At 41.6% G+C, this 23,303-nt stretch overlaps 2 protein-coding genes across 4 annotated transcripts; one reads left to right on the top strand and one right to left on the bottom strand.

Annotated features, from left to right (window-relative positions):
- Positions 1-218: 218 nt before the first annotated feature.
- sfi1 (SFI1 centrin binding protein) lies at positions 219-8,669 on the bottom strand. Of its 2 annotated transcripts, none has more exons than XM_079186199.1 (30): positions 8,346-8,669; positions 8,196-8,267; positions 7,950-8,060; positions 7,773-7,867; positions 7,553-7,670; positions 7,356-7,458; positions 7,078-7,234; positions 6,795-6,956; positions 6,591-6,664; positions 6,416-6,508; positions 6,224-6,321; positions 6,038-6,104; positions 5,722-5,852; positions 5,551-5,632; positions 5,283-5,461; positions 5,103-5,178; positions 4,658-4,753; positions 4,495-4,571; positions 4,283-4,385; positions 4,102-4,198; positions 3,303-3,463; positions 3,140-3,214; positions 2,649-2,723; positions 2,370-2,546; positions 2,079-2,284; positions 1,926-1,997; positions 1,544-1,796; positions 1,378-1,466; positions 1,186-1,285; positions 219-564 (listed from the first exon to the last, which is right to left on the bottom strand). In XM_079186199.1, the coding sequence occupies exons 1-30, from the start codon at positions 8,507-8,509 to the stop codon at positions 385-387; spliced, it is 3,543 nt and encodes a 1,180-aa protein (XP_079042325.1). In that variant the 5' UTR covers positions 8,510-8,669; the 3' UTR covers positions 219-384. The 2 variants fall into 2 exon arrangements, with proteins under 2 accessions (XP_079042325.1, XP_079042326.1); XM_079186200.1 differs by having other exon boundaries at positions 6,591-6,661.
- Positions 8,670-9,347: 678 nt separating this feature from the next.
- Positions 9,348-21,528, top strand: eif4enif1 (eukaryotic translation initiation factor 4E nuclear import factor 1). Of its 2 annotated transcripts, none has more exons than XM_079186202.1 (19): positions 9,348-9,647; positions 10,291-10,445; positions 10,753-10,826; positions 12,103-12,230; positions 12,364-12,638; positions 13,038-13,236; positions 13,336-13,499; positions 14,173-14,311; positions 15,566-15,742; positions 16,296-16,567; positions 17,229-17,303; positions 18,123-18,309; positions 18,838-18,923; positions 19,157-19,290; positions 19,453-19,534; positions 19,666-19,789; positions 19,886-20,197; positions 20,310-20,480; positions 20,671-21,528. In XM_079186202.1, exons 2-19 carry the CDS (start codon positions 10,344-10,346, stop codon positions 20,844-20,846), a joined length of 2,877 nt encoding a protein of 958 aa, XP_079042328.1. In that variant the 5' UTR covers positions 9,348-9,647; positions 10,291-10,343; the 3' UTR covers positions 20,847-21,528. The 2 variants fall into 2 exon arrangements, with proteins under 2 accessions (XP_079042328.1, XP_079042327.1); XM_079186201.1 differs by having other exon boundaries at positions 14,152-14,311.
- Positions 21,529-23,303: the final 1,775 nt, after the last annotated feature.

The following is a 23,303-nucleotide window of genomic DNA, read 5'->3' as shown; positions in this document are numbered from 1 at the left end:
TAGATTTCCAAAAGTAGTAGAGGTATCGGTACTAACGGATAAATAGAACGCCTATTGTGCAAGGGCAGCTCAAGTGACTTTTTTCACACATATGGAAATATTTAGCACCATCTGTCACAGGGACGACCCCTATCCAATGTTTTCGCAGATTTTAAGTGTAAATGTTGTAGTAAAAGCTGCGGTGAGGAACTTGGCGACAATGCTTTTTGCTCTTTAAATACAGTTTATGTGTCATTCAACAGGAATAAAAAGCAATATGTGGATCAAGATGTCAGAGGAGTGCAGTAGAAGTACAAATGTTTATTCTAAAATATGCATCAGCTGGTGAACAGTTTCCTCATTCAATTCGTGTGTCAGAGTTCATGTTATTTTAAGAAATGTGATCTAAGCCGATAATGTAAACACAGAGCAGTCTGTTTCCATCTCTTCTGATTTTTGATGGAGGAAAAAAGCTCCTGAAGACTGGAGAGCAGTCTGTAAATGCTGGATCCTCTTTGCATGCAGCAGCATTGTTGGTTTCCGTTTTGCCAGTTCAGCGGACAGCCTGTCGATGCGCTCCTCCAACTGTCAACATGAAAAACATCGGCTGTGACACCAGTAAAACAACTTGGGAGTGTCGAGGGGCAGCGATTTCATACCGCTTCCCCTCGTGTGATCTCTGATTGTTTGGCTTTTTCACAGACGATGATTTATTGTTCATACGGAAACCCAAAAGAATGCATGAAAAATGTAAGCGATAAGTTCAAGTGATTTGGAAAGTCACCTTGAAATAACTTTCCTCATGATCAGCACTTTCCATAATAAAAGAAAGTCGTACGGTTAAATGTATTTCCTCTGATTATGAACTGCATTCATTCTGGCTCATTTTCAATCTGGTCAAAGTATTTTTATTTATTTGCTTTTTTAATTTGTTCGTCACGGTTGGTTGTCGTGAGAAGAGGTTAAACACTTAAAGATAAAGATGTGCTCAATCACGCTGAAGGAACACACAACATCACAAGTATTTGATGGTTTCTAGAGATTTGGGATGCAATAATTAAGGAACAGTATATCATTAATACAGTATCATCTCTAAAGTGTAAAATACAAAATGCAAGTACCAAAATGCTGCAGTGCTGTTGCGCTGTCTGCAGCATTCATAAGTGTTTGATAAAAAACAAGGACAGATTTATCTCATCTTCTTACCTCCTTCAACTCCTCACAGACAGCATTTTTTTCCATTTGTTCTTCCTTTCCACTGGTCTGCAGCCAGCTTTGTAATACCTCTTTTAGTCTTTGCCATGCCCTGAGTCGACACACACAAACAAACATCACTCAGTGTGAACTGTGTTCAAGAACCTGAGAGGAATGGAAAGACTGCCGTCACAGATTTCATACCGGAGCTGCTTTCTGTCCTGTTGGTATGTCACCATGTCCAGCTGAACACCGAGCAGTTCTCCGGTCAGAGCTAAAGTTGGATCCGACTTCTGAAAAAAAGCAGACGTTATAACCAAGTCAAGTTACTCAATTTAGCTTTGAACGCATTCGAACAGGTGACTATTACCATATCTTTGGTCACAGTGGTCATGAAAGCAGAAGGGGGTAAAAGAACGTCTTGGTTTTGGGTTTCCTGAGGAGAGTCCACAGCGGACATGTTCGGTTCAGAGGGCAACACGTTAGATATGATGCTGCTCTGACATGTGGATGGAGGATGGAGGCCGGACGACGCTGTACGACGGCCTTCCTGTGAAGGACGACTGAGCTGCGAGGGTTTTGGAGCTGCTGCAGCGCTGGTGACGGCGGTCTGATTTCGGGAGCTGGAAAAAGAAAAAGGAAAAGCTTTTGTCAGCTCCTTCCGCTGAGTGAGAAACATGATGTTTAAAGAGAACATAAATAACTTGAAATACATGTTTAGTTTTAAGAAATGTAGAGATTTTTTGTTTAACTATATTGTCAGTGGAGACTCAAACAGTTCCTCGCAGCGTCGTGGCTGACGTCGAGGCGCACGGCTGAGTTGTCTGCAAAAAAAATGAAAAAACTGTTAGACTGAGTCCAAGTGTTGAACACAGATCTACAGCCTGTGAAGGGCTCAGACTCACAGCTTGCTAAGGACTCCATCTTCAGCTTCCTGCTCCTCTGAGTCAGATGGGGATCCACTCTTCAATCCACATGAAGTCAAACAGAAGGTCACGCTCTTCTTGGGTGATTGCCCTTTGACCTCTTGCTCTCTCCGTGGTTTACACAGCGCCCGCTGCTTCCACCGCATCGCACAACGCTTCACCACTCTGTGGAGATGTCGTGACCTCTGCAGGACACAGGCAGCCTTGATGAAATGATACTCAATTATTATTCAATGATTTTACGTCTGAAGTGACACAAACTCAACAAACCTGCTCTTGGCTGTGCTGCGTTAGGCTCGTTGTGAGATCGTTCATGTGAGCGGCATATGTGAGGATGCACGTCACGCCCTCCCTCAGCAGCTGGTCTCTGTAGACCAGAGCAGCTCTGGCCGCCTGCTCTTGTTTCCTGCGCTGCTCTGTGACCTGCAGCCTCCATCCATACAACACCTGCAGCAAATTCACAAAACAGCATCAAGACCGCGTGAGCGCCAACTCTACAGTTCGGTGCTCAATATTGCAGTGAGAGACGGCTGTGCAGGCAAGGGTTACCTTGGCCTGAAGAGTGAGGGACCAGTGCCAGAGCGCTCGCTCCGTCTGCTTCGCTTCTCTCCGTCTGTGCTGCAGCTGTTCGCAGGAAGGAAACCAAAGTCACGGCCAGTTTAACTGCACTATATCAAATCACAGATATTGATCTGACTGTCTAACCTTGCTCCATATAGAGAGCTGAACAACCATAAGAAACAACATCATACAAGTAAAACTACAACTGGCTCAGATTGTGTGTTTTAAAAGGGGTACACAAGCACATTTATACTTCAATAAAGTTAGGGGAGATGTGAGAGACAATCTTTTAAATAAAAAAGTAAGAGTAGAGGCCGAGATATCCTGACTTTTAGTCACTAGTATTGGTCAAGCTAAAAAAAAAAACACACTTTATGAGATAATACAACCATTTTTACTGGCTGAGTTCTTAATGACAAGTACAGTCATCTTTATGTTTGAAGAGTTAAGAGGCTAAAGTGTGTGAAAAAGAAACAAACCTTAATTTTCCACTGGTCAAAGTAGGTCTGGTACATCTTTAATCTCAGCAAAAGGATTCCCTGTCGTTTCATTACCTGTGAAATAATCACATTTTTAAAAACTCATGTCGGGAAGTTTACAGTGTGGCTTTATGCAACAGCTCAGGGATAATAAAGTCACAACCTTGTTTTTATGTAATTGGTTGTGATGGTTTTTCCAGGCTGTCAGTGCTTTCGAAAGGAGTTTGGAGTCGTGGTGCTGCCTGGCTTTTTCCATGCACATCCGCTCTCTCCGAGCCTCCCTGGTCTGCTTCCTCCATTGTCTGAAAGACCGCAACAGCCGCACTAAACACAGAAAACATCAATCTAAAAACCTGCACCTGAACAAGGTACATGTGCCTAATCTTAACAGTTTCCTGACACAACAACAACTGTAGAAGACGATGGCTCTCGTATTTCTGAGACACAAGAAATCATTTTAGAAAGGATTCTTTTTGAAAAGAAGAAGTTTTCTTTGTAACGAACATTTAAAAATCTTAAAGTTTTGAACTTAATTTGCAATAAACTGTTTTGTTTTGTCCGTATCATTAGGTTTTCCTTGTGTGAGAATGTCTCTTCATTACAGACTGTGTTGTTTTGTGAGTCATCTTTAAAAGTCAGCCGTCAGCAATAATAGTAAGAGAAAAATCAGTTTGCTCTAAACTTCCAAATGCTTTCTAATAAATGTAAAAGTGGGAAAAAATTAAATAATATAAATGTGTTTACAAAAAATAAATAATGCTTCCTAACTATCAAACTATTGGTGTAAGAAATATACATGACTACCAAAATAATTATATGATAAATATAAAATGTATATATATATATATATATATATATATATATATATATATATAAATACATAATATAAAAATAAGTGACATTCATGGGAGAGAAAAAATTAAATGACAATGATCTTGAAAATATACTGCATGTGTTGTCACCTTGATTTATGGAGCTCTGAGCCTTGTTGACTGCTTCCCCCTGCTGGTGTCGCTTTGATGCTGCACATGCTGTTGCTTCTCTCCAAGCAACAAACACCTGGACAGAATTAGTGCAAAGACAGCAATAAGCAAAAGTTCCCACAAAGGAATAGCTATGACAGGTTTTCATACGCTTTATAACCTTAAGTCGAAGGCGGTGCTCAAAGTGATTCTGTGCTCGCTGCTCTGTGAGCCTGACTTCTGTCTGCAGCACTGCGTTCTCCCTCCAAACACACAGGACCTTCCTGAAGAGAGATCATTGAGGTAAAGCCGACATGAATCATTTAGATGGAGAAAATGGGAGCAGACGTCAGACCTGGTAAAGGAATAAACGTGAGAATTTGTGTTCAACACCTGAGAAATATCCGTTGATGTTGGCAGTAAAGTTCCTCTACGTGACCGTAGATCTGACACATCTGTAGGCGGCGTTTCTGTGAACGCAGCAGGCGACAGTGCATCAGCTTTATCTTTAACACTCCAACCTTAAGAACTCACGTGATTTCAGACGCTCATGTACCTTCCAGGCCACAAACGTGTGTTTGAGGAGTTGAACTTCATGGTAACGCTGCATCTGTTTCACTTTGCTTTTCTTCACTCTCTGACACTGAACAAACTGACCGAACACATAAGAGCCATTAACACACACACACACACACACACACACACACACACACACACACACACACACACACACACACACACACACACACACACACACACACACACACACACACACACACACACACACACACACACACACACCTGAATCTGATAACTGTGTATGGGAATACTGTTGGTATCTTCTAATGTTGAAGAAATTAAAAAGTAGTTTCTAAGTTTCTAGACCTAAACAGGTCACTTTCTGTCTTTCTTTAAACCTTGAGCCACAAGAGCAGATGTATATCAGGTACTACGTCGACAAATGTTGTGCAAACTGAACGAACAAGTACTACAAGAGTTACCTTTTTCCATGTATCCACAGCCAATCTCGTGCAGCGCAGGTCACCCTGATGACAAGCCTGCAGCTCTCGATTTCTCCTGACATGCAAACAAGAGTATTCAAAGTATGTGTTAGTCAACAGACCAGCAAGGTTCCCCCACACTATACTCAAAACACTTCTGCAGCACGTGGGTTGCTTCACCTGTCTCTTATCTCAGCGCTGTTGTCCTTCCACCGTGTCAGCGACTTGTGGAGGAGTCTGTGAAGGTACAGACGGCCTGAAGCCTCCTGTTTCTCCTCTTCGTCAATTTGCTGCTCTGTCCGTTGCCTCCAGCGGGTCCAGGCTCTCTGCAAGTGGCAGCGCTCCTCGTGCAGAATTGCCTGGTAACAGCGACGTTATCGGTCAGTATCTGATACACACCTGAGCTCGTAATAAATAACACGCAGTAGTTTGTGTACAGCTAACGCACCATCCGCTCGGAGAGCATCCGCTCCTTGTGTTTCTCCGATTGTCCCCACCAGGTGTAAAACACCAAAGTGTACTGACGCCGCCTGATAACACAGCGATCAAACAAATCATGTGGAGGCAACCGAAATAAATCACAGCCACACATGTACAAATCGCGGGGTTCGTAACTCACTGGTTAAAGACTTCTGCCTTGTGTCTCCTCTGTTTACGGAGTCTTCTCTGTAAAGTAAACTCGACCCACAAGTTGAAACATCGAGGCACCACGCCTTCAGCGAACCAAACGTCTGCACGATGCTCCAGTTCCTGCAGAAAAAACATCAGATTTTTAAGTTTGCATTCAAACTATATGTGGAAGTTAAGGTCACGTATCATCACTCATATTTCACCTACTGTTTGGCTACATTTTGAATGAATTAATTCACTTTGATATGATGTGTCCTGATCTCTGCTCTATAGGTATTTCTCATGTGTTGGATCTAAACACATACCTGCATGTGTCTCTGTTCAGCAAGTGTATCTCTCCAGTGGTGAAAACATCTGCTCAACAGAGATGTCCTAGAAAAAGAACAAAATCATGCAAACAGGAAACACTTTATATGAAATATGCAACATCTTAAACATAAAGCAACGACTATATGTTTCCCTCAAGGGCAAACAAATGTAAATAAAAGCACCTGTGGGTCGTCAGTGCCATTTCTTTCAGGGGTTGAAAGCTCTCGTCTTCAGCCTCCTCCAAACGGTCCTGCCACAGCTTCCAATAGTTACACGTCATCTACGAAAAACAACAAAAGGGACATTTTTAGAAACGTAACTTGATGTATGTTTCGACTCTGTATTATTATAATGATAGAGCGCTCATCAATTACGGTTTGATGATAATGTTGGACAGCCATGTTGTTGTTCAGTCGGTGTGTCTTGCTCCTGATGACGTTAAGGGAAAGTCCCTGCAGTCCAGCACGCTGCAACAAGACAGCACACAGTGATCAATGCATCGAATGATCGCAATCTCTACTCATACGCTTAATTTGCTCTTCATCCTACCAGTAGATGACGATGATGACTCCGACTTGCAATCCTGTTTCTTTCAGCTTCTTCTCTGCACAACGTCACATCTACTGACAAGCTCAAGAATCAAACAGCTGTTCTGATTTGTACAAGCCCAAACGATCCCTCGCTGAGCTACGTTTGATGCTGTTGTTGGTTGAAAATGAAAGGTGTGTTTATCTTGTGTTTGGCTAAGGATACAAGCTTTCCAGCGCTCCAGTGCTCTGCGCTGGGTGATCCTTATGGCCAAATGCCCTGCAGCTTGCAAACGGTCTTCCTCGCACCACTTACGATGCAAAGCACTGCTCCATTGACTCCAACACATCATCACCAGGCGGAGATCGCAGGCTCGCTGCGCCACAGCTAAAAAATGAGGAATTATAAAAGAAAATTTAGTAATCGGGCTTAAAAATGAGAAAAAGTATAGTATTGATGAGCGTTTGGTTTATATTAAAAGGAAGAAAGACAGGTAGTTTATAACAACCTTGTGACTTTTTCTTGGTTTGGAGGGAAGACACATAACTTTTCCAACGATGCAATGATTTTCTTTTCAGTCTGAGCATGAAGTGAAGCACAGCTTTGGATTCTTTCTCTTTCTGGCAACAGGCAGTTGTGTGCATTTCTTTCCACTGAAACCAAGTCTTTGACAAAAATAAAAAATAAAATAGACATTCACAAATCACCACGCAGAGTGCAAAGGAAGGAGATCAGCATTCATCACACATAATGTTGGGTGATGCGTGTGTTGGATTATGTCTTTACTCTGCTCTGTAATGTGAGCGCCCTCTGTTTCAGGGCTTGATCCTCTAAAGTGTGAAGGTCCTGATGCTGCTGCAGCCGAGTCCGCCATGATCTCCACGCTGAACTGCGCAGGTGAAATAAACATAATAGCATTAAAAACCCGATAGTCCACTCAGCATTATACGTGTCTGATTTGTAAATACAACGAATGATCTTACTGTAGGGTCGCAAGTCTGTTCAGCTCAAGGGTAGATTCAAGCTTTCTATTCTTCATCCGCCTCATTTCTGTGAAAACCTTCCATCGTTCCCAAACCAGACGCATCCGATGCCCGTCAGCTATTAAGGAAATAATTATAACAAAACAGCTGCTTGTGATATCTAAAACAACATCAGGCTTTGCGATTAGATATACTCTTACTGTGTGTGCAAAAAGCATACCAAATGATTGTGCAGTTTGGACTTTGCGCTTCTTTTCCCTCTGCAGTGACATAAATGTTCGCCAGCTATGGAATACCAAGTTATACAGATAATACCTGAAACACAAAAAACACATAATTAGAAGAAACAACCACTGTCTGTGAACAGCTGACTGAGTTACAGGACTGTTTCGTGTACCTGTAGTGACACTCTGCCCGCATTGTGAGACTCCACTCCCTCCTGGACGTCCACCACTCGTCTCTCCATCCTGCAAAGGCTTGTCTCAAGACCACGGTGTGGTAGTGGGACCTGCGACATGTAATATTAACTCAGGGTCAGATAGCACATTTGAAAGTGGCAAACAGACTTTGATCCTAGCTTTAAAGATACAATTATTTCTTATTTGAATGACCCCACTTTGCAGAAATTAGTTGAACATGTTACTTGGCTTTATGGGGAAGAATTCGGCCAAAGGTGTTCTCCATCCATATCTTCAGGAACTTTCTTGCCAAGTGCCTAAAGTGGTTGAAACAGTTTGTTAAAGTTATCAATGACAAGATAAGAGATAATACAGTAATTCAAGTGTCTCGGCACCTTATCCTCAGCTCCTTGAGTCTTCCACCTTTGTTCCAGCTGTATCCCACTCTGTACGGGAGCTTCCTTGTGTGAACTTTGCGCACTTGTTTTCTATCACCACCAGCACTGACACTGCTTAGACGTGGTCTCACTGGATCTGGCTTTCTGGCGTTACTTTGCATTGTAGTACACCAGACCACTAGAGTACAGAGCGGTAAAACCACAACATCACATCTACTGTAAACACGAACACCAAAACTTTACCACAGTGTTAAGTACAAAACACAATTAACACCCTTCAACAATGTGGACAATTTGTTTGGGTAACTAAGTGCAGCGCGTTTATTTTTCCTCGTCACGTGACTGTAGGGTATGTTCCAGACACAGTCGTCCACGGCAAAATGTAATGTTTTCAAAATGCTGCGCTGAGTTCCGGTTGTGTACGTTAAATGTGTCTCTCTTGCATTTGAACACTGTTAAATAATCTCCTAAAACTGGAGCTGATTCGAATGTTATAAAGTCTTATTTTGAATACAAGGTGTTTCATTGTGACTTATTTATTCTCGCTGTGTTGTGGTGACCACTACTGCTAACAGGAGGTCTGGAACGCACCCGGGGTCCTTTCAGGGTAACGGCGGAGCGCAATGTCAGTCCTAGACAGCCCGTGCGGGCGGGGTCTTACATGTTCACACGAAGCACCGGGAGACGGCTATGATTGAGTGTCAAATCGGGCAAACCCCAAGATAATGAATAGGTGCCCCAACTATTGCCTTCTGAATATTCTAAATGTAGTGTAAATTGAAACCCTAAAAATCAAGTTAGATTTTCTACCACCGTTTGTACAGCTGCAAAACAAATATCGTACTAGCATCACGTAATTCCTGTAGTATGATTTCAATATGAGTAAACACCGCCAACGCACACCAGGTTGTATACAATTATACACAGGCGCAATGGGCACAATGTAATCTTTCCTAGGACCTTCTTAAAGCGGTGATCAGAGGAAAATTGCTGCTACGACTTAGAAAACAGAGAAAGAGCAGACAATAATTTGAGATTACACAGTCACCGTGTGAATTAATTTTTTGCCTGGAATCGTTATTTTGTTTAGTTACCCCAGTATAGTGTGTGTTTGCTGATACCACTGCAACAACTCAACCGGTTTAAGATTTTGGCACTCGCTGGGTGGGCATTATCCCCAATTCCCCAGCTAGTTAGTTAGCTAGCTAGCTAAAGGTGCTAGGTTAGCTAGCTAGCTAACTAACGTGTACTGCCGCTGCTCGGCCGTGAGCAACCAGTATTCCACGCAGCATTTAAACAGTAAGTTGGTCGTGTGTGTTTTTCTAAACATACTTCCTTTGTTAGCCAACCGTTTGTACACATTTTACGCAAGATACCCTGGATGATGTTCAGAGTTAACTCCAACTGTGTTGGACGCTAGCTTAGCTAACCAATATCTGGGGTAATTGTTAGCGTATATTTTCCTGAAACAGTTCAAAGATGATTCATTTTAACGTTAGCAACAGAATCTAACAACGGTCTGTAACGTTACTGGCTCGAGATGTATTTATTAACGGCTTCGTTCACGGTCCAGATACTAACTTTACAAGCAATTTGTCAATTAACGCTACGGCTAGGTAAATAATGGTAATTGACGTGTCACGTCCCATGTCAGCGGTCTATGGCTGTTGTCAATTAACTTGCTAATTGGCTAGCAGCGTTTGCTAAGTTAGCCTGACGTTAGGTGAAGTTTATTGATCATATGTTTATCATTTTTGACTGTATGTTCATGTATGTGGCCAGGTTTCTTTTCTTATCTATTGTTTCCAAAGAAGTTTAAAATAACACCAAAGAGCAATTCAGGTGCTACGTTTATCAATAAGGCTATATTGTCCAGACCTTTCTAAATTAACTCAATGGAGCTGCATGATAAACTTAAAAACGTTCAATATGTTTCCAACAGGAACCAATTAATTGTTGGGCTGGACGCGGTTTGTTCCGTCTGAGAGAGCAGTCATGGAGAGCGACGCTTGTGTCGAGCAGAAGACCGGTGATGGAGATGCTGCTGTGGACCAAGTTAACCAGCCAGCAGCCACAGCTCCTTACAGATACACCAAGGTGATGAGAAATACCAACGATGTAACATGGAGGCCATACAGTGTTCTTCTCTACGCACACAAACCATTAGTTTTACTGAAATGCTTATACTATACATATCCACTCACAGCATTGTATATAAAGCAACCTTTTACTTTCATTGTATATTAATTCTAGCATATTTACACAGCACCGTTGCACTACTGTATTATTGTTTGCAATTTTACCTGTTTGTGTGAGTGAATAACAACAACCAGAGTTAAGTTCCTGGTAGTTGCACCCGTACCTGGCCATTAAAAACTGATTCTGATCATCAATTATTACACAGGAGGAGCTTCTGGAAATAAAAGAACTGCCAGTCTCAAATGAAAGGCCAGAATGCCTTTCTGAGAAATATGACAGGTAAGAATGAGTTTCCTTGGATGTTATCTACATCATACACAATCCACATGATAATCTGCTCGTCTATAGCAAACTTTGTGGAATGTGACCGTATAGATGGGCATCATTGAAAAACGGGAACTTTCTTACTTCTCTTTGACAGTAACTGACTTAGTTAGGTGTCTGCTTTGGTCATAGTTATGTGTTCACATAAATCATGAGCTGATGAGAATGAAAAAGCGTTAAATATGAGTCAACAATATTTGCTCTCATTGGCTGTTATAAAAGAGTGTGCTGGAAGGTGTTTTTGATGAGGGTTAATTCAGTTCAGAGTTCAGTATAGAAAACAAAGCACATGTCCCTGCATGCCTCTGAAGTTAGACCACATCTCAGCATAGAGATCAAAGTAGGCATCAAGTGAGGCTTTGTCTGATATGTGCCGCTGTAACTGTGAAGGATCAAATGTTTTTATATAAAAGTTACTTTGAATTAATGGGATTATTATGTCATGAAGTATTTTACTCGCAACCTCAAACAATTCTATAACTTAAATTAGATTTGATAAAGATTTAAATTTGGGTGTCCCCTGAATAACTGTAGGATCTGCTCTTATTTAGTCACATTTACTTCAGTCTTGAACAGAGCAACCCATTTAAATTCCTAGAGGAAATATTGACGTAACACTGACAAGTGGCTAGTCAAAGATGGGTTCAGATGTTAGGTGGAGTTTAATGTCTGCTTGAGAGTTAAAAGGCATATAAAAGTGTTTGGTTTGCAGATCACTTGTATTTTATTGTAGTTTGTACATTGTAGAGGCAGTGTCTAAATCATGGAAACTGTTGCTTCAGAAGATTAGTCCCTCACCTAATCCATAACAGTGTTTGTGTGTTTTCTGCTTAAATTATTGTCGATCCTGTTTTTATTTTAGACATGGATGACTGATGAATATCATTAAATATCTGGTATGATAGAAAGTAGCATTCCTCTTCTTGGCTAACAGAATAAAAATTCAAATCCACTGTTGTAGTTGGTTGTCGATTATGTTGGCCATGCTAACTGTTACTAAGTGCTTTTGTGGGATTGTACTATAATTGGTCTTTCTAATGTCCAGAAACAAAAACTATATAATATTAGACGTATAAGCTGTGCCTGTATTAGCCTTTTTATATGCAACATGTAAATTATCTTTTATTCAGGTGAGATTTATTTTTTGTGAATCATTTTAGTCAATTGTCTTGTTTTGGTCAGCTGGTTGAGTGTGTGTGCTTTAATTGTGTCCAATGGTGTTTTGATACAGTGATGGTGTCTGGGACCCTGAGAAGTGGCACGCCTCACTGTATCCCACTTCAGAGCGTAACTCTCCAGTGGAAGGTTTTAAAAAGGACTATGTGGATGACAGAGTTCCTTTGAAACGAAGAATTCCAGGTAAATGACCCGAAGCTAGAAATGTAAAGATTAAGATTTAAACCAAAGCTTGCTTTGGATTATTGGTTTGGTTATGATGTGACCGTTGGTGTTAACTAGCTAAAGCCAAGCTTGTTTGCTGCGTTGTATTCAGATCCTCGAGAGCGGTTAAAGGAGGATGATCTGGATGTCATACTAAGCCCGCAGCGACGCAGTTTCGGAGGTGGATGTCAAGGCAACGCTGCACTTGCACCCCACGCCCGTCGCCCAATTAGCCCCCTGGAAAATAAGGAGAATGAGAGTCTTCGTCTAGGAGGGGCACGCAGGATCGGCAGTGGCCGCATAATTGCTGCCCGAGCCTTTGAGAGAGAGGCCCGTGTGGAGAAAGAGAGGGAACGTGAGAGAGACTTTAAGGATAAAAGATTCAGGGTTGGTGTTCATTGCTTTCAGTCCATCCATAATGTATTTCCCTATAGTGTTTGGACAGTGAGGCATTCAGTACATTGAGGTTGGCCATGTTTTGCCAAACCACCAAACTCTTATGTCCTGTATTTTGTTTCACAAAATCCCCTGTAAAGATTATGAAGTTAATGAAGAGATTTACATGTGGGGAAAAAAGCCTCAACCTTTGAAATGATATAAAAGCAAACATTTACTTTCTACTTAGTAGAATGAGCAACATACTGCTTGGACATGAGAGTCCCGCTTAATCTGTGTGCTTTCTCTGTACAAAGAGTATTGCAAGAATGGTCTCATTCATTTGATCAATTATTTGCAGGTGAATTTTTTCATTTCACACAGTGATATTATATTGTCTTGTATTTGCAGAGGGACTTTGGTGACAAACGGGTGTTTAGTGAAAGGAGAAGGAATGACTCTTATGCAGAGGAGGAGCCGGAGTGGTTCTCAGCCGGTCCCACCAGCCAGTCGGAGACAATTGAGCTCATTGGATTTGACGATAAAATCCTCGAGGATGATAAGCGCCGGTCCAAGCGCTCAAGGAAGCGGGCCGAGTCCATAAGAGAAGGCATGTCGAAGCCTAATGCAGTTTAACTTTTTCATACCGTTTGTATAATCTGTTAACTGCCTGGTATTGTTTTGATAACCTTTTGTTGTTGTTGTGCAGGAGTGGAATGTAATGGTGGACAGGCAGTTGAGCGAGATGCAGGTTTGCAGTCTACTGCTGATCAGGAGGTTCCCCACCCGGATGTTCTGCCTGAGCAGACGACCGGAGACTTTGACTTCAATGAATTCTTCAACCTGGAGAAGACCATGCCAGGACTGGCCTCTGTAAGTTTTGGGGTGCACTGTGTGGTTTTGTTGGTGTTTTTTTTTTAAAAGTGTGAATGTCACAAATTGGATGGCTGTTTTCTGACATAGTCTTCTAATCAGGATCAACTTTTAACAGTAGAGGTTTTCAAGTGTTTGTCCCGCCCCCTCAAACAAACTTGCTGGATGTTTCTGTCATGTATTTATACAATCATTAAGAACAATTTAGAGACTAGAGTGACCTGAAAGATTACATAATCTGCTCATGATTTCTATTGACGTAAAATGAAGAAGCCTTTTTGAAGCCAAGTATCAAGTATGCAGATACTGTGTGTCAGCACAAGATTACCTGCTGCTGCTGCTGCTGCTGCTGCTGGTGGGGATTATCACTGAATGTTGCACTTTCCAAATATTGTCATCAAACTGCTGTATGGGGTTAAAGATAGGTTCAAACGATATCAACAATAAAAATGTATGCCCATCATTATAGCTATATTAGACCTAATTGGTGAACTAAATATAGTGGTGAACAGACTGTTTTGAGTCATTAAATCAACAATCTTCTAGCACATTTTGTGCTAAATCGAGGGGAAAACACCCTAAACATAAGTGCCACCTTTGTCCATGTACCTTTCGGCCTGCTGTTATTTCTGTTTCTCACTCTGTTTCACAGGCTCCGTTTTCTGTCTTGCAGATGATCGAGGACGTTTTGGGTGAGGGCCCCGTATCGGCTAGTCGCTTCAGTCAGTGGTTCTCCAGTAACCTGAGCCCTTCAGGCAGCCGCTCCAGCAGTCTACGGTCCACTCCGCATGAGGAGCTGGAAAAACTTGCAGGTAATTATAACGGAGTTTCATTTAACTCTGTAGCCTAAAACCAGACACTCTTTGGTGAAGCTGTGTTCATATGAAAACACCACGATCGGTGGGCTTTTAAAGTGACGTTCATGAAGTATTAGGATAACCTTCATGTTTGGTTTCAGAAGGTTTTCGTATTGAGAAGGATTCAGACTGTTGGGCTGTGAAACTTTTAAAATCTTTGGATTTCTTGATTCAAAACACTTATACATATGGGACATATCAACAGATTGAAAAAATGTAAACACTCAAAATGAAAACGTAACATTTATTCACACTAAACTTACTCAAATAAAACATTTTACTAAACAGGTTTATAGATGCATGGTGACTTGAAGAATAACAAGCTCAAGTTGTATGAAAAAATTATATTAATTACATAAATAAAATTGGAAGGCTAGCTGCCTTGTATTTCTTAGAAAAATTTACACAAAAACACTGTATAAGTGGTCAATATCACAGTATGAAATGTAGGAAGATGCCAAGTACAACTCCATCTTTTAAGTAGTTGTGTGAAGTCTGATCCGGAGCCTACAGCTGATGAGTACTTGGTTTGTTTACATGATGTAATGTAGCACATGCTGTGAGGACAGTTCTCGTTTTGATTTATTCCTCATTCAGCTTGATCGAACGTTGCGTTTCATTTTCAATCAATGAAAGTGACGTTTTGGGACTCCCTTCATGCAGTGCATTCTGTGTGGGAGGCAGACAGCCACTGTATTTTTAAAATGTCAATTTTCTAATTCAAATGCAATATCTGTTCTTTCGTAGAAAAATAAAATGTTTTAATTGATTTTTGGAAGTTGTGATCAATTCAGACTCTTACAAGATAAGAATCTTGATTCGTACATTAATCCTTTTTTATTTTTTTTTTATTTCCGATTTATCTTTTTCTTCCCCCACTCCTACAGATTAAGGACATTTGCTTCACTGAACATCCCCTGGATCTCATTTGTTCTCTTGTTGAAGCTAAGGTTAAAGGCGAATACGACATTCAGGCATATTTTCTAGCCAATCTTGACTGAACCTCGATCTGGGGGTGTGGCATTCAAATCTTGACCTTGGGGTGTATCTTGTTTAAAAATGAGGCTTTAAACTTTGCCAACATCAAACTGCTGCTTTACCATATCACTCCTGTGCTACTTGATTACTAGCCTGTTACATTTTTGCTTTGTAATGTACATTCCCCCAAACACAATGTACTAAATCGTTTACTGTTTTGCTCTTCTGAAGGGTTTGAGCCACGCGGCACGTCCTCGAGCCAAGGCCCTGCCTCATACTTCACACCTATTCAGTCATCGGAGTGCAAGGAGAAGGTGGACATCCTGGAGCTGCTGCACAAGGCCAAAATAGACTTGAAGCCTCTTCTTTCCACCCTGTCTGTCAACAAAGCTCGGCTACGGGAAAGCAGTGAGTGCCGGCTCACTATAACAATTATACCATCACGCAACTTTACCGTGAATATACTGTCCACTGGAATCTTTGTTCATGTACTGTTAGGCAGTATGGATACGTTTGAAGATCTGTAGTAGCAGTACATGCTGATTATAGTACTTGAGGAAGACACTACTCCAGCAGACACTAAATGTTCCAGCAGAAACGATGCTGGTTAATTTGGCCAAAACATTGAGCCTGGCTCAGCTTTTGCCACAGTGCTGTGCGATATTATCTGACAGTGCAAGTGCACATTGTTGGTACTTGTACTATGAACACTGTACCTCTGCTAACCTCATGAAAGCATGCAGCCCAATTGGAAACGTGAAACCCGTTAAGGGTCACCAGGTGTTTGCTGTTCAGTAATGTGAGCGTAGAAGTCGTACCTAGAGGTCTAAGTATGCAGTCAGTGTCCTATTATATTGTACGGCATTCTCTTAATTAGCATTTCCATTTACTTCTACAGCACTAACTTGTTTAAGTTTTATAGTGTGCTAGATGAAGTTGAATGGTATCCATCTGTCCACAGCTAACTGTGGTGCGGTGCTCTCGCTGGAGGAGGTGGAGGGAGGAATGAAGGGGATGAAGCTGGGCTCAGAACCACAGGTGCGAAAAGTGCCGCCTCCTCAAAGAGGGAATGGCACGCCCTTCATGGCTCAACATTTAGAGGAAGCTTTGACTGGTGGCTCCAGCGCCCGTCCACACTTCCGTGACACGGATATGTCGGCCTTTAATAAACTAGTCAGCAGCATGAAGGCAAGTGGAACTCTGCCAACTCACCACAAAACCACCACAAACACTGTAAGTATTTATATTTCTTAATCTATATTGTGACACAGGCGTTTACTGGAGAAGTAAACATGATGTGCATGTTTCAATGCACCTCCATCCCAGTGTGATGCTGCATGCAAGCTTTTTCAGCACAACCTAGACAACCCACGTTTTGAAAATTTCATAGACAAACAAGAAAGTGATGGGCATAAATGTATTTAAATGTTGTGGAGGTTGTTTTTTTTGTGATGTATGAAATCTATGAAAAAGTGTCCTTTTTTTATGCAAGTCACCTTCTGAATTTGTAATTGATTTATTTTTGTACTGAGACAAGAAGAAGGTTGTCTCTGTCATTGTATGAATGCTCATTAAGGAACACAACCATATATATGTGTATCTAAAGGCATACCTGACTTGCATGAGGGACACTTTGGTTGTGACTCGTGTACAAATCCATCTCAGTAGGCTTTTTAGTGGTGCAGTTTGAAGAGGTTCCTCCAAATTCTGTATAAGATGCGTGTCCAAATATTCATAGAGTTCACTGATAGTTTCTATGCCAATTTAGTTTTGACACACTTCAAAATGTCTCCCACACACTCTACATTGTTCACTGAGATGGGTTTTTACAGGGACATGGTTGTCTTTGATTGCATTGCACCGTCCACTTATTGCTTCTCCCCGTACAATGCAGCAACCTTCAGACCCAGCTGTGGTGACGATGTCTGAAGCTCGGGTGCCTCATCAGCATCAGAAAAACATATTTCAGGTGTGTATGTTGGCTTTCCTCTCAGGCGAATGCTGACAAATGTTTAGTCTAGGAGTATACTCAGTCACATCTTACTACAGGCCTCTGGTTCTGATTATGTGGTGCGTCATACAGATGGGGAGCGTCAACTGAAGTTCAGGGGGGAAGTGATATCTATTCTTTTCACAGCAGGTGCTTATTCATTTGTGGCACAATCATTATGATGCCAGAGTTGTATCTATATTTAAGGCCTTTTTGGGGCGACTTCTTTTTTAAAATTGTGTCCACAGATCGATTTCTAATTTCCAACCTTCTGACTGTCCTCCGAGCCCCATCAGATCTTAAACGTTACATAAATAGACGAGGAGTGTTGTCTTCACAGCATGGTGGTAACATGCTAGATAACTGTCGGGTGAAAATAAGGACAACATAGAAAATAACTTTAAATTCTGATTCAAAATAATCTTAAGTCAAGGACGGCCCTAATGCAAACTAATAAAGGAGTGTAAGTTCCCATGGGATTGTATTAGTATTGACTATTACATGTCTACTATTGTTAAATCTGTTAAACCCAGTCTGTGAATGCTATATGTAAGCTAGAGCAGAAATATACAGTCCCTACCAATCAGAAGAGAATCTGTGTTTTAACACACCAAAGACATAAACGTGAAGATTTAATGTTGAAGGACACTGTAACTTTGTGTGTTTGACGGGTGAAACAAATTCTCCGTCCCACATTCCAGGGATGATGGCTTTGCTTTTAAATCTGAACATGCAGACTAATGACGATAAAGGGAATTGTGACATCTTTGGAAATGTATGTGCATGTTTGTATTGTAGGAGCTCTTGGGAGGTCCTGCTCGTAGTGGCTCTCCTACACTACTTGGTAATCTGTTGGCCCAATCTGAGGGCCCAACAAACTCTGCCCCTCTGCATGGCCTACTACACAAGGGCCCGTCCCCCCCTCTCTTTCCACAGAGGGCCCCCTCACCCGACTACTTCAACAGTCGGATGCATCCTTCAGCAGGTAATTTAATTAGAAAGGTGACATGTAAACCTTACCTTGGACTGTAAAAGAATGCGTACTGTATGCATCGACTTGCTCTCCATCAATAGGCTTTACCCACAGAGTTCATGAAATGACCCCACAAGGATTTGGACTCTTGTGGAATCTCAAATGTTTCCTCAGTGCTGCCTCTAACAATGTATTAATGATGATGCAACCCAAAGGTTATTACAGCTTTGATCATATGCTATTCTCCCTGTCTGTGAGAAGTAGCAACAGGAATGTAGGAGTGTAAGAAATCTCAGAGGCCATGTTCCACAGGAGCTAGAAAACGTAGTGAAAGCTCAACATTGAACAAAATTGAATTTTAAAAATGTTTTGGAGTTTTCAGCATGACCAAATGTCAAGCCAGTATACGGGTATCTGACTACAATTAAAGAGCGCTGTAGTCATTTCAGCAGCCAATATCTTCAGTTTAAATGTCTTTATAAGTCGAGGGTGTTTGTTGGGCTGGATCATATAAAGGTTATTTCTCTCTCTTTGCTCAAGGTTTTCCTGTCGGTCATCAGCCCATGCTGCCAGAACAATTTGATGTTCACAGGTCTATCAGCCCTGGATCTGCTGTACAGCAACAGGTAACCTGAATAATGGCTTTATTTGATGATCGAAAATATATTTTACACACAATCGATTGTCTTTATGTAAATTTATATTTTATTTTGTAAAATACACATAATTCTGTTTACTATATTATGTTGTACATTTTCAGTGAAACCGATAAGTCACAACGACTGGCTGAATTATGAGAACATATATTTAGTGTTATTATATGGTGTATATGTATTAAGTGTGTATTTTGTTTGACCAGATGAGGTTGCTGTCGATGCCTGTGAGTCATGCAGACCTGGAAGCTCTGGCATTTCAACAAGACCTTGCTCTACATGCCCATCACTCATTCCAGTCTGGCTACAAGCCACCACCGGACAAATCCTTTCGAAATAGGTTAGTTTTATTTTCAAATGGTAAACGGGTTTTTTTCACAGTATCTTATGGTGAAATAATGAATTGAATGTTCGGTGTCGTGAATGTATGCACCTGAACCCGGTAACGAGGATTGTTTAGCATGTTCTAGTTGCGTCCGGCTGATGTGCTTGTGATCCACAGACTGCAGCGTGTTAATCGCTCCCCTGGTCCAGGCCCTCAGGCTGCTGAAAGACACTCTCCAGGCAACGCTGTCACCAGCATGGTGAGCAGAAACTTTATCCACCCAGCTGTCATTGTTCACACTTGTCCTGTCAAGTTGCACTTGTGTCTGTAATCTCTAAACACTTTTTGGTATTGCTGGTATAAATTTGTTTCTCTTTTTGTTGACTGCAGTTGTCCCCGTCGTTTACACCTACATCTGTGATCCGCAAAATGTACGCAACAAAAGAGAAAAGCAGAGATGAACCATCAAGTCGTTCAGAAATGAAGGAAGAGGCAGCAGGACACACCCGAGATGGTACAGAGCATTACTTTACCCACAACTTCCTGGTTTGAGGATCAGTATATGCGTTTTCAACACTGTAACATTGCGATTTGGGTTTTGCGATTACAGACGGCAGTTCCCCAAATCTATACCTGGAGGTGATGGATGGTAGTGCTGCCCAGTCTGGAGGACTAAAGGCTGGTTCACAGACCTTTCCCAGCCAGAACCATGAGCGTCTCAGGCCTGGCTCTGTTGGACACCATGCGCCCACCATGGCACCTCCAGGACCCTCATCTTTCCCTCGTCCCATCTATCCCGTACCGCTGCTATCACATGTCCCTATGGTGCGCCCTCCTCCCCAGCTCCACCCTAATGTGGTTCAACGAATGCTGGCGCAGGGTATCCAGCCCCAGCAGCTAGGCCCTGCTCTTGTGCAGGCAGGTTAGTGATGTTTTTGTTTTATCCTCACTTTCTCATCTTTTTATAACTTTTATTTAACTGTGAATTGACCTGATGTTAAACCTCTGATGGAAGTCTTACTTGTACCCACCAGGTATATTTCCAACACACGTCGACCTTGCCCAACTTCAAGGCTTGCCTCCTGCCCTGCTTGGACAGCAGCTGTACCCTCTAAGTGCAACAGGGCATCCACTTCTACCTCCTAGAGCCAATACTCAAATGCAGTTAGCAGTAATGCAGCAGCAACTTCAGCAACAGAGACCAAGTGAGTGGAAGTCAAATATTACGACTCGGCATGTGCATCAACGGTGTTTATTACTGATTACTGCCACTGAGAATGACCTAAAATACAAGGATTTTAGGTTTAGGTAGGATCAATAAGAGCAGAAATAAGTAAGGTAAATGGGACAACATTTTCTCAGCTATTGATTAAACTGTCCTTTTTGTCTCATCAGTGCATCAAGGTGTCTCACAGAGCCATGGCCCTCACCGGACAAATGGCTCCCAGCAACACGGGGGCCCCAACCCTCCAGGCCTCGCCAAGTGGTTTGGATCGGACGTGCTAGAACAGCCACTACCCTCCATGCCGGCCAAGGTCATAAGTGTCGATGAATTGGAGTTCCGGCCATAAGAAAATGAAAAAACACTGCTGGAAGCAAGATCATTTTTTTTTCCTCTTTTTTTGTTGCCCATCCCCGCCTCCTCGTTACCATACAAATGTGAACTTTAATTTGAAAGACGGTGCACAGACCTGGACAGTCTAACCTTGCCATGCTTTGTCTTCAACCTTGAAGTCACTGTTTTTTGAAGAGGCTTATCAGCAGAAAAGGGAAGACGAATGATGGCAATATGTTTTGTGACTGAGTGAATTTTTTTTTTTTTTGTATTAGGCTCTGCGCAGTAAATAATGTATAGGCCCAATTGTACAGACCATGGGAAAGAATCGTATTCTCCCTGTATATAGCTATTTTTTTTCTTTTTCTTGGAATGGGGAAGGTGAAACTATCCTGCAGTTCAACTGAAAACTGCGAGACAAAGTCCCCAAGAGCTGGTAGCATTCCTTTGTCTTGTCCAAATTAAATTTCCCTTGCAGAACTGCTCTAAGAAAGGGCTGCTGCTGGTGAGGAATATTGAATTGTTGAGTAACTTCAGTGTGTACTCGTAAGCTTTTGTGGCATGGGTGTAGTGGCCCTTTTCTGTAGATGTGATTGGCTGGAACATTTCAAGACGACTCCGGGGGATGCAGCCAGCGCTGGTTGTGCCTTTCTTTGTGGGTTTATTTTTCTTCCTTAAAGTGTATCCTCCTATCCAACCTGTCACTGAGGGGAGGGGGGTGGGGGGGCAGCACTGCTCACATTGTCAATTTTTTGAGGGTGGTTGGGATTCAGTTTGTTTATGTGCTATTAAGTTATAAAAAGCACAAATAGAATTAATAAATAAAAGTCCATAAAACACAAGTTGCTTAATTGTTTTAAATGGTTTTGTATTTGTTATGAATATGTACACGCAGTCAGTGGCCACCTCATTAGTTACATGTGTAATCAAATACAAACGGCTCTGCCATAAATTCTGCCATTGCAAAACGTATGGTTATTTACACAGTTAGAAATGTATTTATTCATCTCCTGTTAGACTGGACTGCATTAGATGTATAGATACATGAGAAACACGTTAAAATTATAATTTGTCTAGTACAAAATCCAAGGTTACAAGGTTCATTTATTGTTGAAATGCAGTTTGCAGTCCCGTTTTGCTTCAAAATGAAAGTGCTAAACTATATAGAGCTATGACCTCGATATTAAAAAGTTGAATTTATGGCACAGCTGCAGTCTTTGATTGCGTTAGAGGCTGTACAGGTGGACCTTCAGTAAAGTGGCCTCTGTGTGTAAGTCTGAACTCACAAACGAAAACAAAAAGTGAGAACGTCCTTTTTTTTCCATTTGCTGTACTTTCTAGGAGAAATGCTGGAAGTTGTCATGCAGGTTCTTTCTAATCTCATCCAAAATACTAGTAAAAAGTAAGTAAACCACTTATTGCATACAGTATGTAAGGATACTCTGCATTTATGGTTGTGCTACTTGAGAGATTTAAGAGTGACCTGCTGATTTGGTTCAAGTCTAGTCCAATGTAGAGAGCTAGGCTGATTTAATTTGCAGGCCGATGGGCTTGTTGCAGATATCGCAGCATTTGTGAGTATGTGGGCCAATATTTGTCAAGACATGTAGGTGCAGAAATGTCAAATATTTTGGACAACTATTTACTACTTGGTCACAATTCTTTAACAATCACATTTAAGAAAACTTAAAGCTGGCATTTTGAAAGCTTTTAAAATTGGTATCTACCTTTAAAATATGGATAAGGCTCTACTCCAATGCAGTGGGCTGCAGTAACTCTTATTTGTTGACACTGTCAGGTGTTGATTTGTGGTTACTTTCCAGCCCATAATGGTGGAATGAATTGTATTATTAAAGATTGTAAGTGTCAAGTGTCCCCTTGTGTATATGAGAGTAGACATTTATTGGAATCAATGTTTTCAAGTATAACGATCTTAAAACTGATTATAAAATTAAATTGATCATTTAAGATCCTGTTAAAAAATGCCAAACACTCATCCACAATCTCCAAATTGATAATTACTGTTTAATACTTTCTACAGACGTTTACAATAACACCGGCGTCTACTCATGCCAGACGTTGCATTTCACTGACACCTTTGTTCTTGCAGCTTACCCCCGGTGGCTCGTACAGTATGATGAGGCTTTACATGCGTACACACTGCACTCGCACAGCGGAAAGGGGGTGTTTCATTATTAGTGGTTGGTGTGTTGGGGGAGGGGTTTCACAGACCGACCAGGCAGGAAGAGCTGCGTGTTAACGTTCCGGCTTGAAGACGTGAGAGACCCCTGCTGTGCTGGGGCTCTAACGTTACTCCTAACTGACAGCCGTTACAATGAGATATTCATTAAACAAAAATACAGAGTTAATATAAACCCCGAGAGAAACATTTTTCACCAAACAAGAGCGACCCCCACCCCTCAAGAAACCAGGGTCAGAGTTCACAGGAAGCTGGGGGGCTGCCATTTTTCGC

This window comes from Pholis gunnellus (assembly GCF_910591455.1).
Source record: "Pholis gunnellus genome assembly, chromosome: 3".
In the NCBI taxonomy this organism is placed as follows: domain Eukaryota; kingdom Metazoa; phylum Chordata; class Actinopteri; order Perciformes; family Pholidae; genus Pholis; species Pholis gunnellus.
The sequence above is the reverse complement of the archived record's forward strand: the minus strand, read 5'-3'. Positions and strand labels throughout refer to the sequence as shown.

Bases quoted from the DNA above. Each gene is read 5' to 3' on its own strand.
- eif4enif1 (XM_079186201.1), top strand. From the start codon at position 10,344: ATGGAGAGCGACGCTTGTGTCGAGCAGAAGACCGGTGATGGAGATGCT. The intron at 13,237-13,335 runs GCATGTCGAAGC...GTTGTTGTGCAG, and splicing joins GGCCGAGTCCATAAGAGAAG to GAGTGGAATGTAATGGTGGA. The intron at 20,481-20,670 runs GTGAGTGGAAGT...TTGTCTCATCAG, and splicing joins ACTTCAGCAACAGAGACCAA to TGCATCAAGGTGTCTCACAG.
- sfi1 (XM_079186199.1), bottom strand. From the start codon at position 8,509: ATGCAAAGTAACGCCAGAAAGCCAGATCCAGTGAGACCACGTCTAAGC. The intron at 6,957-7,077 runs GTTGTTATAAAC...CTCATTTTTTAG, and splicing joins AACCAAGAAAAAGTCACAAG to CTGTGGCGCAGCGAGCCTGC. The intron at 6,322-6,415 runs GTAATTGATGAG...TGTTTTTCGTAG, and splicing joins TCCAACATTATCATCAAACC to ATGACGTGTAACTATTGGAA.